The sequence below is a fragment of the Myripristis murdjan genome, chromosome 18 (genome assembly GCF_902150065.1).
Source record: "Myripristis murdjan chromosome 18, fMyrMur1.1, whole genome shotgun sequence".
Classification (NCBI taxonomy): Eukaryota; Metazoa; Chordata; class Actinopteri; order Holocentriformes; family Holocentridae; genus Myripristis; species Myripristis murdjan.
In genome coordinates, this window is record NC_043997.1 from 11,917,107 (window position 1) to 11,935,703 (window position 18,597).

The window sequence follows — 18,597 nt, forward strand, 5'->3', positions numbered from 1 at the left end:
TATTTGTGACATGGAAATGTGTAATTAATGGAGGTGGATGTTATTTGAGAACCCAGAGTTATATCCTGAAGGGATTACGTCATTAAAAACTGAGGAGGCTCAATTCCAAAGAGAAAGTCCACAAGACTGCTGTTGCCTGGACACAAAAACAGCTCCTGTATGCGCACAAGAGGGCAAAGCGACCACCTCAGTGATGTAACCCTTTCACGGTATAGTTCTGGGTAAAATCTTAACAACAGTTGGATATTTTATTCCTTCATCTTACGTGTAACAGTCTGCTTAAGCTTGGTTGGAGACGTGGTGTTGATCATTTGGGGGGATACAAAGCTTCCCCCTGGATTATTATTGCTAGTGTTTGATTGAGAAAAGATTGTTTTCTACTTGCTAAAATAGCCAAGACCAAACCTCAATACCAAAGTCAAGTAAGGAAAGAGAGTCAGAGATGTTGTTTTGAGCTGAGGAAAGCAGGGATGCCAGTAAATTAGAGGAGAAAATGTGACAATCTACACGCATTCCTCGAGAGGCCATTTTGTGATAGTACAGATGAAATGTTTACTCTTAAACAAGTTACTCATGAAAGCAGGTTTACGTGTCAAAGCTTGGTGAAAGCTTTAAAATGTTTATTTTTAGGATCACCCACGGAGACGTGTTTTTTCTTTTCCTTTTTGAGAGAACGATCGGGCACTCCTCCCTACTCCGATGTCATGTTGTTATTTATGGCAGTGGAAAGGGAGAGTAGGAGGGAAGTGATAGAACAGCTTTAGCTGGGAATTGAACCCATGTGGAAGACACAGCGGGAGGCCGAGCCACCGACACAACCTGCCACAAGTTTTACCGGATGACTTGAGAATGTATTAATAATAATAATAAAAAAAAAACATCTTTTGCGTGTCAGAAAAACAAATGTTATCCTTTCAGAGTTGCATTCATTTCACAAATATGTTTCGATCTGCTTTTGAGTTCTACTTTCTTGCACCGTCACTTGGCTGCATTGTACAAAATATCCTTCCACCCCAAGAGGACTGACAGGACAGTCTGCACCCCACGCCAATAAAGCCGGGACCATGCCGTAACGGTCACGGTGACTGGTAGAATGTAAATGTAAAGTCACCAGCTTCCGGTGGCTTCTGCTGCAAGTCATCACTATCAACTGACTGTTCAACTCAGTGTCATTATTAATTATCATATTGTGTATTAAAATAACTAATCGTTCAATTTGTTGGGTAGGTATCGAACATAAGTATGGCTTTTCAGCATATCTGGAGTTTTTGATCTGCAGAGGAGGATTCGTTTGAAGACAAACTATGATGTGTTTTGAACATTATTGCATGCTTTTTCATTTAATGTACATGTGAAGGTTCTGCGAATGTGGTGTGTGTGCGTGAAGCATGTGTTCATTGTATGCCACTTTAAGGAACTCACTATTTCTTTTTAATGTAAAAAAAACAAAACAAAACAAAACACATTACTGTATTTTGTCAGGTAATTCAATATCGCAATAAAAATTGCAATATCTGTTCATAGTGTTGTCACATCCAGTTTTGTATTGCAGCGTGGGATTGTCAGTGTTGTAATTTGGTGTCATTAAAATAACTCGCCACCGAGGGGCAGCAAATTACAACCTCAACACGTCAATCTATTCTCTCTAATTCTGCCTTCAAATTCAGCCACTGATCTGTGTTGTTTATTCGAGGTTTGTCAGTCAAACGAGAACATGCAAGAATGATTATGTTTATTTTTCTGTTTAATCCGGTTAATTTTCATTGCATGATGTGTGAAAATAAGCGTCGTTCTCATTTTGTGCACTCACTCAGGAAGCACAAAAACCGAATCAGCATTACAACAGAATTCATTTATTTCCATGTCTGTTGAAAAAACCTGCTTTAAAAAACACTTGTACATTTGACCTTAAAAAGACTAAAGTTAATATTGTCCACATGCAAAACAATATTCATCTCTGCTATTATCTCTGCAATAGACTGATGGAAAATGACAAGAAGAGAGAAAATCATTTTGTTCTGCTTTATAGACATTATGACTTGGATATGTTTATAGCGATGTGCCACCATAACGTAATATTGCACATTTGTTTGAAAGCATTCAGTGATGTTCTCCAGCACAAACTAGTTCATTTTTGTCATCATGTCCATCAGCTTTTAGCGATTAAAAAAAAAAAAAAAGAGTCCAATGCACTTTTTAATTGGCACATTATGGTTCTCGATCTATTCCAGAGGTCCCGCTTTATTGGCTAGAACAAACTGTTTTTGATTTTGATTGACATTTAAGTTGTGTTTTCTTATCTGACGCCGCCTCCCAGTTTGTCCAGCACTGCCAGGCCTCTCTCCAGGTACTCGGCCCGGCTCAGCCAGAAGGAGTCCTTGTCTTTCATGATGTTGGCCAGCACGGCGCCGCCCAGGAACACCATGTGTTTACGCCGGGGAGGGTCCTCGATGCGGATCTTAAACTTCTGCAAAAGTGAAGCGAAGGAGGGACCGGGACAGCAGAGATATGTTTTTTTACAACTCGTACATTCCCTCTTTTGTGAGTGTGAGCTCTGTGTCTTTGTAAATGTGTGTCTCTGTGTTACGGCTACAAAGAAAACACCTGTTACAAATACCAAAGCAAAAAACACCAGTGTAATACTAGATAATAATGGTGTTAACATGCTAGTTTTCCCATTACTGAGATAAACGTTGCCTACCAACATTGTGATACCTGTTTTTCCTGTCAATGCAATCTTTTTTACTTCACTGGGTTTCATTTGCTTTCAGAGATGTAACAGAACTGATCACCAAAATCCAAATTAAATGCAAAACTGTTACTGAGTCACAGATTTTTGTTATTGACTATGGTGCCGCATCTAAAAATGATCATGCAAGGGGAAGGTCTTTGTAAATGGCTGGCACTTGAGAAATTTCAACCTTGCTGTTAATGAACTAAAACCCACTAATGTGGAGGTTACAGCATTAACAGGAGTACAAATTATTAATTTATAATGGTGGCTACCTTTTATTGAATTAAATCAGTTCCAATCTATTCAGTTTGCCTATATTGTAATTATAAAATGCCGCAGGACAATGAAAAAAGTGTTGGAAAATATATTAATTTATTATAATGGAAAATTCATTACATTAACCTTATGGATATTATGCCACTGTTAGCTGGAGATTGCTGTTACCTTAATGGTTTGTTACATAATTGTGAAGTTATTATGTTAACAGTTGTATAACACCTTATTCAACATCCTGGTGCCTCTGTGGCTCAAGGCAAACACACACACACACACACACACACACACACACACACTGAGTCACAACAATGTGGATTTGAATTTGGCTCATGATCTATGTTGGATGCTTTCCCTTATAACACTCTCATCTTTCCTGTCTATCTTCACTGTACGCGCTCCAGAAATACCACAAACAACGTCATAAATCATGTTGACAAGCTCTTACCGAGAGTTTCTGAGTGTCTCCGTTCAGCACCCTCTCCAGGTAGAGCTGCTTGATCTCCCTCTCCAGCCTGGATGGCAGGCCGGGGTACATGGTGGTGCCTCCTGACAGCACGATGTGCTTATAGAAGTCTGCCCTGCATTGGGAAAACACAAGGTAGACGGGAACATTATCCATCTTATTTGTTTACATCCTGGTCTATCTTCCATTATATCAAGACAGAGGATGAGGCGCACCGTGCATCACTTGTGTGACCTGAGGCCAAGTCGCATAAATAAGTTTAAAACGAGTCTCTGCCTTAGTTTGGCCTGGGATTATCAAGTTAGACTTGTCTTTACTGAGCCTGTCTGTTGCATTAATATTAAGACTGACTTGATGTGAGGTAGGAAAGCTAACCGCCTCTTCCACCTGGCCGAGCCTCAGGTGAGAGCTTTGTTGCTATGGTAACAGTCTGTAAGCACATCAGGTAGAAGACACAGTGACAGGTGCGTTTTTCAACTGAAAGCTGTAGGCCTACACGCCAGCAACTACCTTCCTGCCTTCGATCTGCAAAGCACATGAAAGCAGTGCTATTTATTAGTTAAAAATCTTAGGTCTTTCACTGTTTAATTGAAGGTTTTATCAGATCAAATGAAAGTTGCACGTGTGCAGTACCGATCGGGCAGTAGGTAACGTCAGCTATTGATCAGGTAGTGACAATGCTGTTTACTTTTTTAGCTATTTTTTCCCATAACTTGGTGTCACTTGAGATTGCTGTTAAGTTGATGAAAACTATTTTTTCTCCTCTGTAAAGTGTCTCATTTCGCCCATAATGCATTGTGTGACAGGCTATCTAAGTCAGTCTTACATTAGGGGAGGCTTTATGCAATAAATTTAAGTGTCTACAGCAAGTCTGACTTAAAGTTATGCTTAAGTCAAAGACTCAGCATAACAACATTCCTGCTGCGAGGTTTATGGTCACAGTTTGAGGTTTTTGGTGAAGAGTTGCAGTGCAGCGATGAGTGTGGCACCTGAGGTCGATGTCGGCGGCCTGGATGGTGTTGAACAGGAGCTCGGCCACTCCCGCTCCCTCCACGTTGATGAGGTGGGGCTGGAAGAGAGCCTCGGGGGCCCCGAACCTCTCGCCACCCACCATCACCTGCCGGCCGTCAGGGAGCTGCAGCGAGACAGGAAACAGATAAAGTGGCATCTGTCAATCAAAACCGTGTGCGCGGGACTGTGACTGGGTCCTTGGATTTTCTTGTTGATGGAGTGTGAGTTTCTGTAGGTGGCGCTCTTGTCTTTGTTTAGTCTATGTTAACTACCCAGTTCTTGTGCTGTTTATTACCAACTCCTGTTGCTGCTGCAGAAAACACAAAAATGCATCTCTATCACTTCTGTGTGTGAGAGGCTTTTTTCCTGTGTTTTGAATAGAAAATGTAAAAACTTTCATGATGATTTATATAAGAATGTCATGGATTATTACTTTAAATATTGTAAGAAAAATACTTGTTTAAATGGCTGAAAAATGTTTTTAATACCTCTATGATGATCAATTTTTCTGTGTTTCCATAATCCACAGAGGAGTTCCCTTTGGCTTTACTCCGTATTTGCTCATCTGATTTTTTTAGCCCTTGGACCACATGTACCTTATTATTACAAAAACTCACTAGCAGCAGTCTATTTATTATTATTATTATTATTATTATTATTTTAAAATTTTAATAAACAAAAATTCATTTTGGGCGTGATGAGCAGAGCAGGCTTTACTAAATTCTAAGTTTAGTAAACTATAGTAAACTAACTTCCAAATACATTCCTTACTGTGTATGACTCCACCAGGACGGTGGTCTCTGTGGCCAGGCGCTGCTCCTGCTCGATGTTGTATCCCACGTAGCACAGCTTCTCCTTCAACATGCGCACGGTCTCAAAGTCAGCCGTGTGGTTGAAGGCGTAACCTCGCAGGAGCAGCAGCTGATGGAGGCACGATAAAAAAAATGACTGGTTAAAGCTGAGATTAAAAGAAGCGATATCGAAACACATTTTCTGACATGAATGTACTTTAACATCCCAAACCAAAGTGTATATCATATTGATCTGATTGTTTTTGCATTTTTCTCCTTTAAGTGCTACAAGCTTTTCTTAACTTCTTCTTCAAGCTCAGTACTCAGGTCCTGCATTACAAACACTGGGGCTGTTATGATGGTATGGTTATGATGGATCATGGTAATAACTCACCTTAATGAGGTAGCGCGTGATGTCACGTCCCGCAATGTCCAGCCTGCGTGTGAGGTGGGGTAAAGAGAAGCCCTCGTACACCGGGCAGATGTGGGTGACGCCGTCCCCCGAGTCGACGACCACACCGGTCAGTAAACCTGGAGACGGGATCAAGTCACTGTAAATTGTTCTCAGTTACAGCAGCAGCCTTGGAGTTTAAAAAGACAAACGAGAGTTGTTTTAGGAGAAGTTAAATTTTGCAGAATCTCCCTATGCCTTTAGGATCACCACGATGGATGGAAAGATAAACGTGTTCAGTGGTTACAGTTCCACCACCTAACTTCTCCAAAAACAACTCACATTTAAAAAAAAATATATCCTAAGACGTGTATTTCAAATATTTCAAATAAATACGACAGCTTCGGAGTTGCTGTAAGTTTTATTTTTTCACTTTGACGGAGCTAGGCTAACGACTCCCATAGACTTCAAGTCTTTATGCTAAGCTAACAGTAAATGCTTCCCATAGGAATCAGACCACTGGACGTACAGAGGTGAACACACGATTCAACAGCTTGTTTCAGTCCCGGTAAGTCGGAAAAAGGCTATTTTGTCCAAAATGTTGGAGTATTATTTTGAAAAATGTCAAAGATAGGAGTCTAGGTGGGGTTTTTAATGACGTACCCTGGGCGTACAGAGTGAGCACCGCCTGAATTGCCACATAGATGCCGTGGAACTGGTAAGTCTCGAACATGACCTCTGCAATCTTCTCACGGTTCTTGATGGGGTTCATGGGTGGCTCCGTCAGCAGGACCTTATGCAAATAAATATTAAATACAGCTGAGTTACTACATTTATGCTTACTTTGTGGGGGCAAATACTTGTGTCGGTGAATACCTTCTGAAACTTTTTATTATTATTAGCAACTGCAAGATCATTATCCTAACCCTGACATTAAACCTTTGTTTTAGATTCAACTCACTATCACCAGGATACGGCATAATCTTTTCCACTGTCATCTGGCTAACTTTCCAGTCCTAGTTTGTGAAATACACCCTCAGTAGTCTTTACACACTCTACAAACAAGAATACATTTTTATTAAGCAAAATGATTTCCCATAGGGGTTTCACTTTACAATCACACGGCTCTGCTGTACCTTACAGTCTGGAGGGCTGATGTCTAGGCGGTCGGGACCGAAGGTGTAGTCCCACAGGTGGAGCATGTCCTCCCAGCAGCGCACCATGCCGTTATCCATGGGGTACGACACCTCGAGCATGGAGCGGCACTCGCTGGCCTCCTCTCCTACCATCAAATCCTGGGTGAAAGGGGTCAGGAGCAGCTCAGACTTTGTAGAGGAACTACTTTATGAGCTGCAGGGCAAATTGATAGGACCTAACATCATTGCTGCACACGTTTATTTCATTGATAGACCTGCTATATTTTGGGGAGCAGCACTGGATTGGATCAGTGACTTGAATTATGGTTTACAATCTGAAATGAAATCTGAAACTGCAACTAGTGAATCATGAATCCAGTTGAATCTTTTAAGCCAACGCTTCACACCCCTAATAGAGAGAAGAGGGTTCATGTACTCGCACCATCATGGGTTCAAATCTGACCTATGACCTTTGTCGCATATCATACCCTGCACTACTCCCTGTCTCCCTGTACTGTCAGCTAGTCTACCAAATGATAGCAACAACACTAAAGCATAATCTTAAAAAAGAGACATCTGCCTGGAGCTGCAACTAATGATTATTCTCATAGTTGATTAATGTATCGCTTATTTTTTTTGATCAATCATTTGGTATATAAAGTGCCAAAACTAATGAGTAATGCTCATGGAAAGTGATGTCTTCAAATTGCTTCCTCAGGCTGACCAGCAGCCAAAAACACCCAAATGATAGGAACAGAGGAAGGCAAGACAATCTTAGTATCTTGGCAGTGTTAGCGAAGCCTGGAATCGCCAAGATATTGGGGATTTTGCTTGATAAATGACTAAAATAATTCATCAGTTATTCAGCACTGCACACTCACCCTTGTCCGCATAATTTTGTCAAAACAGTCCGCGCTGCACTCCTGTTGGGATTACAGGGGTGTGCAGTCTGAATGATCTGCATGACCTCTGCCTGTGTAAGAGCCGCCTGCTGAGGCCACAGGAACATATGAACTTAACTGTGTCTCAGGCAGCTAACAGGTGTACAGATCTAAGACACTTTAATGCATATGAGCTCAGAGGTAAGAGGTCCTGAAGGATCAGGGCGAGGTCAGGTGTTTAATCAGCTGAGCACATCTTATAGTGTGAGCACGGTCTTAACACACAGTCATTTCCCTCCCTTTAAACACAACACAGACACACAGACTCCTGCAGTGTGTGGGCATTTGCAGCTACACTGACAAATGATACTGGGCATCCTATGTTTGAAACTATTTTATTAAGACAGTCCATATAAGCACTGGTGGGAATAGTGTAAAATGTCTTCTTGCTTGCAGATGTATTTTCTGCAGCAAAGTAAAGAAATAGATAAAAATGTATGCTTTCATGAGGCCAATGTTTCTATTCAGTATCTTCCCACTTTTAACAGCCAGTGCTGATAAATATTTTGTGAGAATCATACTAAAAATGAAGGTGTAAAACAGCATCTGCTTTTCAGACTGGCCTGGCTGAAGATGATTTTTTTTTTTTTTTTTTTACTAAAAAACCTCGGCCGTGCCGCCTCATCCTTAATGTATCTTTTTTGTTTTTCCTCAGTAGTTGCCATTCACAAGCATTGAACCTTTTGAAACATGAGCAAATTCACTTTTATAAGTATAGGGAAAAGCGTGATCAACAAATTAGAAAAAAAAAAAAAAACAGCAGAAAGTTACAAAGAAATAACAGGAAATTATCCTAAAAAATACAGATTTTCTATTTTTTAAAAAAGAATAAAATTAAAAATTAAAAAATAAAAATAATTACTGGAAAAATAGCCAAAAATACAAGAAATATAAAGTATATTTTAAATTAATTTACAAGACAATTACCACAACATTACCACAAAAATTTATTTAAAAATAAAGAAAAAACAAAACAATGGAAATAAAAAAGAAAAGATGGAAATAAAAATTCCAAAAAATTCACCACCAAAAATGAAAAATTAAAAGAACCAAAATGAATTTTGTTCAGAGGGCACCTGCTCACAGTCTCAGTGTTAAAATAATCACTCATAAATTTTTGCTGTGTTGTAGCAATTTCTGGTGAGCTATATCAAAGTGAAATTAAACAACAACACTTGGTTAATTCACTTTACACAAACCCAAATGCTGTCAAATGCACGGCAAACAAAGCGGGATGTTACTTTTACTCTGGAAAACTGACCTCACCTTTATCTCGATGTTGCCCACTTTGGTGGTTGATCGAATGATCGGTCGGCCCACCATGGCAGGGAAGATGTGGTCCGGGAAGTTGGATCCAGCGAAGCCACACTTGACAAACTGGGGAATGATGGGAAAATCAAACATGTTTCAAACCATTTGCCTTCAATATGATATACAGTCTGTGTAACTTCTGCTTTCCACTGGTTCTACTGAAACAGAAACTGTGGCAAAACACATTTTCATTAATGTCAAATGTTTTTAGTCACGGCAAGGTCAAATGTATAGCCCTTAATCACAGCAGAGGACATCACAGGTCCAATGTTATTAAGCAATAAAGTAAATGACACACCCAACCTTAGACCCTCATTGAGAGTGACAAGATCTTCCCATGGCAGATGTTTTATTATGCCAGTGTGAGTTGTGCTTACATCAGATTGTCTTCTATTAATCATACAGTTTATTATTTCATTGCACTACAAGCACAGTTAACAATCTGAAATATGGTGTTATAAAAGGCCAGTGAATCAATTACACAGGGTTTTTAAGTAACGTGATTGTTAGCCATATGCAGTATTCCTGGCTATACTTTGTAATGTCTCAACTTGTCTATTTGGCTTTAGACACATTCCTTAGCCTGAGGGTGTGCAGTGCATACCAAGCAGAGGCTTCAGGTGAAGGCAAAATAGGCCACAACCAGTTGCAGCCTACAGGTATGGTTTACACCCCGTGTTTGTCCATTTCACCCGACTGCATCGGAGATGGCTGCATAACAACATTTAAAATTCTTCAGTGCGATAGTGAGGGACAACCCCATGAGGTTGTTTCAGCACCTAAAAATCTCCCTTCCTGGTTTTTGCTCAACGCTGGCTCACTTCAAAGCATCACAACCATTTATGGCTTTGTGTGCACTGAGGAACACAGTGACAAGTCCAGACACATGAGGAACCAGTATGCACTGAGCACACAGATTCACACCCTGCACCTCTTTCAGCTGCCACAAAATCAACCAGTGGCAAAGTTTGCTTCCTTAGAAACAATAATCATTTTGAATTAGAGGAGCAACCTAATAATAAAATATTTTAGTAAATAGCTTATGCTGGCTGTATTTTAGATGCAATTGCAAAAACTGAAAAATGGACATCTTAACTGTGTGTTGGATGACATGAGAGTATCATACACTCAGTTTGAGAATAAAACATGGAACATTAGCCCACATGATAAGGTAATACTTTAAGAAATAGGCAGCCCCACAACTGAATGAAAGTTTTTTTCCTAGCATTGCGACGGAAGATTGAACTAACTTATATGTTTTCTGTACAGCTTTTCCGTGCTGTTAGACATAATCACCTTATGCCTAACTCCAACCTTAAAATATAAGCCAAAATGAACGCTCAAACTGTGGGGGGAAAAAAATCCGTCGCCATGCTAGGAAAACAAAATCCCACCACTGGACAGCCAACTGAGTGAAGACTTACCCCAGTGCCATTATCACAGACCACCACCTTCCTTCCCTCGCTGTCCATAGTCAAAAGATGCTACAAAATACCTCAAGCTAGTGCCTCCTGTCAGGACAGACGTCCGACGACAAAAAAAAAAAAACCTAGTAATAACCAGCTACAGATTATTTTGACTACATGAATGCCAGTTGCACAGTTGAACAAGGAGAAGTCAGGCAACTGCTTCAAGGAGGGGCGTGAAAAGTATGTGGACGCCCATTTTGGAGAAAGGGAAGAGGGGGAGCCAGGTGAGCTGTCATTTACTTTCCTGAATGAAAGGTTGGAGTAGCAACAGTTTGATAACGTTTGTAATTGTGTATTTCGTAAAATTTTAACTTACTATGGACGTTAATACATGTTTTAAACGGTTTGATACCTGATAAACATGAAACGTGTCCCCCGTTTCTGTCAGTTGCTGTTTGTAACTCGGTTCACCAAAACTGCGTTAGCTAACAGTACAAGTCCTTAAATTAAAATATTACCGAAGAAACTGGACGTAAACTCAACCAAGACTACTGTTTTAATAATGAATATGGTTTTTGTGGCTTGTTTTACATAAAAATTGCAGGTGACAACCCCAGCCAGACATTTTGAAGGAAAATAGGCCCTACACCAGCTAGCTTATTGCTATGGTAACAGGGTTTTTTTTTTTTTTTTTTTGCTTTTAACATTTTATTTTTTAATTTCTGGACCTCCAAATTGACTTTCATTAAGCTGCAAACACCCATTTGAAGTGATTTTGCTCCAGTGACCCTAATATGAAAAAATGACACTTTGGTTTGTTAAGGGTTAAATAGTTTACATGCCATACTTAAAACATAGTCTTAATCTTTTATTTTTCGTGTGTGTCAAAATAAGTCATAGTGAATGAATTTACAGTGAACTTGAACTAATTCCTCATTTGCTGAAGAAACCCTGGAAGCCCATTAAAGATCCCTGAGGACCTCCTACTCCTCTATGAAAACCTTGAAAACTATTTTGCAGCTGAAAAAAACAAAAACAAAAACAAAATGAGTCAGTCAAAATGATGGATAAAAATAAGTTCATTTATTTACATAAAAGGTTTACAAAATGCATCTTTTCAATGAAATGCAGTGATGTGTCATGTTTGAAGATGATGGGTTCACAGTAAGACAGGAAACAGATAGTAGGCCTTTGACCGTGTCGCCGTGACTTTGGAGGACACAGTCATATCTGACCAGCTCACTGTTGTTAAATGTATTAGGCACATTGAGTTAAGATCGAGTTGTGCTTCAGACTCTCCCCATTTCTTCAATCCAGCAGTTAGGTGCTTTTTCTTTTCTGCTTCAGCTCCTGCAGGAATTCACCGTCAGGGCAGCTGAGGAGCACCTCAAAATTATTTCAAAGTATTTCAGGGAGACATGAAAAGGTAAAACACCTTTGGTAAGCTTAGACAGGTTTTGGATTTTAAGCAGCACATGTGCATAGTTAATTATGTCATCAAACGACAGTAAAACGAATAAGTATATTTAAAGATATTATTTATGTGTTTGTTATTACATTGCAATAGTTTTGTGCCCTTAGTTTCTCTTTAAGGCAGTGAAAAGTCTTGAATCAAAATAATGTAGTTTTTGTCACCACAGGTTCACCAGTAACAGTTCTCACAGCAACAGCCTCCTGAAGGCATTGTTCATCCGAAGGGTGTTTCTTAGCGATTATCAATAATGTATTTTTTTTACATAATAACTTCTATAAAATCTACTCCAAAAGTATTTGTTGAAACCAGTATCAAAACATACAATATCAATATTCAAGTCATCTACAGGCTGAGGGTATTATCTCTATAAATACTTTGCCTGAGAATTGCAAAACACTGTTATTGATGCAGAAGTACCCATAGGATATTTGACTAGCTACAGTGCTGAGTTAGTACCATAGTCAGCGGGAAGCTAATTCAGCTTGGTTTTATACAACAGTCAAGGTCATGTGCTTTTTTAAGTGCATATTGTATTTGTAATTCGTTCCCTTACAATGTCCGCTAGCAGCCACACCATTTGGCTTTGTCTTCACCCTCCTCTTGTTGAAAACATGTCCAGTAGCTGCAGTGTGTCCACAGCCACAGATAGTGAGTGTTTGAGTCATCAATGTCTTTAATATGTCTGTGATGTTGATGAGGTCGGTGCTGCATCCTTGCGGGAACGACAAAGTCAGAGAACCCGTCACCTCAAGAGTCAAACTCGCTGTCGCTGCTGACGGAAATCTCTGGAGTGGAGGCCCCTGTTCCCCGGTGCTCTGTCCCGGTGCTGCAGTCACTGGCCTCAGGGCTGCCCAGGTGGCGTGGAGAGGCAGGCAGTAAATGGGGGTGGTGGCGGTGCTCCTGAAGAGAGCCGTCAGGTGAGCTCTCAGAAGGCAGGAGGGATGGATCCTGCTGCAGTCTGGGTGCAGAGACAGAGATGAGAATAATGAATTAAAGTTTGCATGAAACATTTAACAGAGGCAAAGCTGGAGGCAGAAAAAAAATCTTGCTGATTGAATTCAACCTCAGTTCACGAGGCAACGAGGTTGAGGGGGGAAGTTAGTTACGTTGAATTACAAAGAGGGATGTTTGGACAAAATATTACCAAATATATAATTTGCAATGACATCTCATTGAAAATCTTGAAGTTCCACAGGCCAGTTCACTAGATAGATGAGGCCGGTATGGTTAGTTTGACCTCAGAAAGACCTTAGATAACTTTAGTATGGCTAGTTTGCATTTTTCAGGTAATAGCAGGAACTCTAGGCCTCATAATGTTACCTACATCCTCTCTTCTCCCTTGCTTCCTGTTCTTAGCTTCAGTCTAACCATACTTGATCAGATAAACTGTGAGTCTTTGGCTCCCCCCACGGAGGTTTCACTCAACCATTTGAGATTATTTTTGGCCACAGGGCAGTTCTACTTCTAAGAAATACGTGTATAGTGCGAATCCCAATCTGCCTCTGAATCAGTTGTCGCAGCAGGTTTTAGTCATGGCAAGCCTGATGGTCTTTCTCCCTTTCTCACTTTTTACTCTTTTTATATTCAACACACATACAGACAGATATTGTACTTATTAATTCTCTGTAAGGGTATCTCTTTACTCTGTTCAGTTCTGCCAGAGACAAGCTATAACTTTGACTTACAGCACGATTCTCTACACCACCTCATTATTTTTTTATTCTCATTTGTAATTTTTAATGTACCTGTTCTTTGCTGAAGCGGCCCGGTCTCTCTGGCGCCGGTTCTTGAACCAGTTGCCAACCTGTGTGGGTGTGAGTCCCGTAGCCTGGGCCAGGTGGCGTTTCCTGGACGGGTTGGGGTACGGGTCTTGGAGGTACCACTCTCTCAGCAAACTTCGAGTTCTTTCCTGGAGAACACATGGAAATAGGGAATTTTTAGACTGACATGCTTGGTTTAAGCACGTGTCGATCTGTGATGTAGAATAATGGATAGCAGGAAGGCAGTGATGCCTGCTCTCACAAACTGACTACTGACATCAGAGTAAAACTTGCTATGGAAAAATATGGAAAAATATTCAAGCCAGCAGTGATTTTCACAATTTTGAGCATGGCATCACCTATTTGTTTGTTTTTTAGCTTTTTGAGCAATTCAGCATCTTTTTTCCTGGAAATGGGCACATTTTGATAAGGCATGAAATCACTGTACAGTGATTGAGTTAGTGGCATTTGATATCATCCCATTAATGCTAAGAGTGAACTTATTGATGATCTTATGATGCTCAGTATAATCTTATTAAACTGTATTTATAAATAGTCGTGATCTACGTTAGATGTATAAATAACAATGCATATCCAGTAAATTGGATCATGTTAAGTGGCTTAATACTGGAGGCGATCCCTCCTGTGGTTTAGAATTACAGATTAACAAAACATATGAACAATACTTCATTCTGCCACATGAGGGAGATGACAAGTTGCACTCACAAATTCAAGAGGCTATTCTTCATACAGAGCCCAACTAGATGCTTCTGTTTTACACATTTCATCTTTGAATCCTATCAACAACCTCCATTATTTTCCCTCCTGGTTCAATTCATTTGTTTCTTTTGTGTTTAACAAATGACTGATGCCACTGTATTTTTTCAGTGATGTAGTGGGATTGGTTTGGTTATGCTGTAAATGACCATTTCTACCACCACGTAAATGACTTAGTAAACACAGTGATGAAATAGGCAGCAAAAACCTCAAGAGACTGAAATTTGGAAATGCTGCTGCATGCTTTTAAGCAGTGCTGTCTTTTTGGATCATCAGATCCTGACATGATGGTTGATTACTGTATGAGAGGAATATTTTTGTATATGTAAACTTAAAACCACTTTAGTGATACAGTCGGTCCCTAATAGGAGAAACCTTGCTGTATAAAGAGCTGACTGTACCATATACTGCTCATGGTAAACAGTAGTGTTTTTCTGAGGTACAAAGCATGTTCATCTGAGCTCTTAAAACAAGGATGAACGGCTTTCATCATTGGCTGCTGGCGAGCAGATGGTTGGCTCGCTCACCTGCAAACCACCTTGACTTATGTGCTCAGAGCTGCCATAGCTTGTTAGAGTGGTGTTCATATTCTACTGAAAAAGCAAGGAGTTGCCACTAAGACAAGATGAGATGAAACTAATGATCACTATTAGGAAATTTGGCTGTTGCAGCAGAAATCAGCAAAGGATTTAAACATGTATGAGTCGACCCAATGGAAGTTATGCAAACATATACTAAACTGACAGTTTCAAAACTTATTAACTGGACATGCAAACTGAAATACAGACTGAAATAATGTGATATTTGCAGTATGAAATGAGTGAAGTTATTAAAAAATCAAGACATACAGTAAATGACAGTGAATGAATGAGAACAGGGATATTAACAAAAAACAGCATGAAAATTACGTTATATATAAAAATGTGATTGTAGGCCTATTCACAGTGACAGATTTACAGGTGAGAGCAATTAAGTAGGTCTGTATCTTTTGGCATCTAGAGAAGCTAGATATACATGAGACGTTGCGCAACAATCATTATTTGACAGCCATTAAGCCACAGAAGCCATCACAGTGAACAAGCTGAAATTGCAAACAATTTACGCGACATTCAAACAGGCAATCAAAGAGATTCATTTTAAGTGACACAATAGCTTTGTCAGAATATTGGCAAACCAAACAGAGAATATGAAGAATTGATAGGAGGACCAGATTGTGAAAAAATTGGATCAAGTCCTGAATAAATGTTCTCTAGACCTTACCTTGTTAATCATTGACCAATCAAAACAAGAGGCTTTGCAAGTAAAGAATGGGATTAATGAAAGAGAGGAGACCCTGCAAGATAAAGTTGAAACTAATACTTAGCATTATAATTAAACACTGTTAACCTCAGACAAGTGGGTCAGTGCACATACAAATTCTTTTATGAATTGCACATTTCCTGTAGTCTGCCAGCTCCTACAAAAAATTCTGGCTGTGCAAAGGAAACCTATGTGTGTTTTGAAGGTGGATAAGTTATTTGCCTAACCAGTGTGTCAAAACAGACATATCCTGAATCTGATTACTGCTGTCCTGACCTGTATGAGATTTCTGACCTTGCAACAGGACACCATACCTAAGTTGCTTTAACCAAGGCTCAAGGCTGAAGGCAGGTAATAACCAGCAGACTTTTACCATTATCACCTTAAGAGCTCAGAGACCAAGCTGCTCGATACAGCTACAGCACAGCTGCAGGTTAAAATGTTATTTTAGAGATCCTGACAGGATTGAAACATTGCCTGCCATCAAGCCCAACTTGGAAGTCAAGCCAGTGTGCAGGATTTTTCTCTGTGCCTTCAGTTGCTTGTTCCTATGCACCTGGCCCTAGACTAATCGTTAGAAGCATTTTCTCCTCCTACACAAATATGAAGGTGAAATATCCACCATTAAGTTTCCATGCAATAAGCCATGGCTGCCTCACACTTGATTGATTACCCAATGGACGTTTTTTAATTTTTTGCCTGTCCCCTTGTGATGGGAGGGATTCAGTGTCTTGCTCAAGGTGCACTTCAGTGGTGGTGGGGGTGCGGGGTGCAAGTTTGACGGACACTTTCTAACCACTGCACCCTGTCACCGCTGGTTTTTGTGGCAAATCACCCTTTACACGAGGCTTTCAAGTTATTTTAAGCAAATATTTCTCAGTGCATGACAGGGGTAGATATGTACCTTAAAGCAGTGCGTCTTCTGCTCGCCGTCCCAGATGGTGCGGGGCAGGGGAAACTTCTTGCGGATCCGGTACTTCTCCACGGGTCCCAGCGGCCGCCCCCGGAGCCTCTCCGCCTCCCGGTAATGCGCATCCAGCCACAAGTCCTGGAGTTTGGCGTGAGACTCTCGCGTAAACCGGTGGCTTTGGAGAATCTGGTACAGAGCCTCAAAGTTTCCCCCGTGGAAAGCGACCAGGGCTCTCGCTCGCATCACAGACTCGTGTCGGTTTAGCGCTTCCCCCGCGGAGCCCGGCACGGCGGCCGGCAGGGACCAGAGGAACCGGCCGAGGCGCTCGATATCTCCGGTCTCCTCTAAATTCTCGCACACCCGAGCAACCTGATCCGGCGTGAACATCGGCAGTGGGAACATGTTTCCTCCTCTCCGAGCAGCTCTGTGAAAACTGTGTTCTTTGGTCAGTCGTTAAATGTTCATAAGGCGCATTGGATAAACTATCCAAACGTGCGTAACTGTCCTTGCGCTCGCAGTGTAGTGTGCCGTCTCGACTATAGGCAACTGCGGCAGGTCTGTGACACTTAATCTTACAAAAACTAATTGGTGTGAGTTCCTTATGTAATTCAACCTTTCCTGGTATTCGGGCACTTAGGCAGTGTTTCATGGAAGCCGATGCGCAGCGGCTGCAAGTCCAGGATCCCAAGGTGGAACGAGTAAAGAAAGAGCACAAGAAGTCAAGCTGTATTTATAGCTAGATACAATTAGCATCTCTGTAGTTGTTTTGAGAGGGATTATACGTCCCGGTCATTAGCCTCTTAGGGGGTGGTGTGTATAGAGGTGACTGACTGATCAGCTTGTTTGGCTTAGCCCGAGGATACAGATTGCAGAGAGCAAACAAGCAAGGATAGCCTGTTTAATTGGTCAGATCTGTAGGAAATGTAGGCCTGCCTCAGGGAGGGGGGATGAATCTGAGTGTATATGTAGTGAAGAGAGGTGGAGGTTAGAAAGTACTGAACCCATATAAACTTAGATAGATGCATCAATAAACAACAAGCAGACCGAAATAAATAAATAAAGTTTGTCGACGCAGAAGCGCATCCGCCAATGGGTGATATTGAACATAAAAAAACGATGCCATTGCACTAAATGTAAGCTTTGCAGCACAGAGTTACACATGCTTAATTTAACAAGGTTTGGATTTCTTGCTGTACCTTCTTGGCGCCAAGGTCATGAAAACCCGTATAGGCCTATCACCCTGTCCCTCTCCATTAGGCAGCCAGGACATTTCGGGACGCAAAGCAGCTAAGAACCCGCAGCGATCCCCGACAAACTAATACCCTAGTAATTAAAACAGACATTGTTGAACCGTGGACGATCCCATACGACCTCTAACCCAGCCAAGACATATTGAAAACGTCTCCAGACATCGATGCGCGTCAGAGCAACTCAGGACATGGACTAATGAACCGCTGCCCATTTCAGTCCTTCTGATCTCTGCAGCTTATTAATCAGTCTTAGAGCAGTTTTCTACAAGGTTAATAAGGATCCCGTAAACGCTCGGTCTACTAATGCAAACATGTTACACTTGTTTGCAATCTGCATATAAGTAACACACAGTATAGTAGTAACATCTAAAAATATGAATGTCTCTCATCCCTGCAAGAATCTGTGGACAGCATCAAGTTTGGAATAAATTTGATAATAATCATAACCTGAACAAGGAAACTAATAATAATAATAGGCCTATAGTTTTGATTAACAAAATGTATTCTATTGATCACACTTAAATTTATTCATAAACCTCCAGCTTACATCTCATATGCATCTGAAGTCAGACAGATTAGTCTCTGGAGTTAATGTGGGGCTATACATAAAGGTTGCAGTCAGGTAAGAGGTCATCTGGTTTAAAATGAGGTGACAAGGCTTTAG

At 40.7% G+C, this 18,597-nt stretch overlaps 2 protein-coding genes across 2 annotated transcripts; both read right to left on the bottom strand.

Moving 5' to 3' along the window:
• Positions 1-1,969: 1,969 nt before the first annotated feature.
• Positions 1,970-10,671, bottom strand: LOC115377105 (actin-related protein 2). The gene is made up of 9 exons (XM_030077000.1): positions 10,479-10,671; positions 9,010-9,120; positions 6,803-6,961; positions 6,330-6,459; positions 5,670-5,806; positions 5,256-5,405; positions 4,463-4,608; positions 3,456-3,588; positions 1,970-2,467 (listed from the first exon to the last, which is right to left on the bottom strand). The coding sequence occupies exons 1-9, from the start codon at positions 10,524-10,526 to the stop codon at positions 2,297-2,299; spliced, it is 1,185 nt and encodes a 394-aa protein (XP_029932860.1). The 5' UTR covers positions 10,527-10,671; the 3' UTR covers positions 1,970-2,296.
• An 853-nt stretch (positions 10,672-11,524) lies between these two features.
• On the bottom strand, positions 11,525-17,356 carry six7 (SIX homeobox 7). The gene is made up of 3 exons (XM_030077009.1): positions 16,678-17,356; positions 13,683-13,846; positions 11,525-12,895 (listed from the first exon to the last, which is right to left on the bottom strand). Exons 1-3 carry the CDS (start codon positions 17,083-17,085, stop codon positions 12,685-12,687), a joined length of 783 nt encoding a protein of 260 aa, XP_029932869.1. The 5' UTR covers positions 17,086-17,356; the 3' UTR covers positions 11,525-12,684.
• Between the last annotated feature and the right edge of the window lie 1,241 nt (positions 17,357-18,597).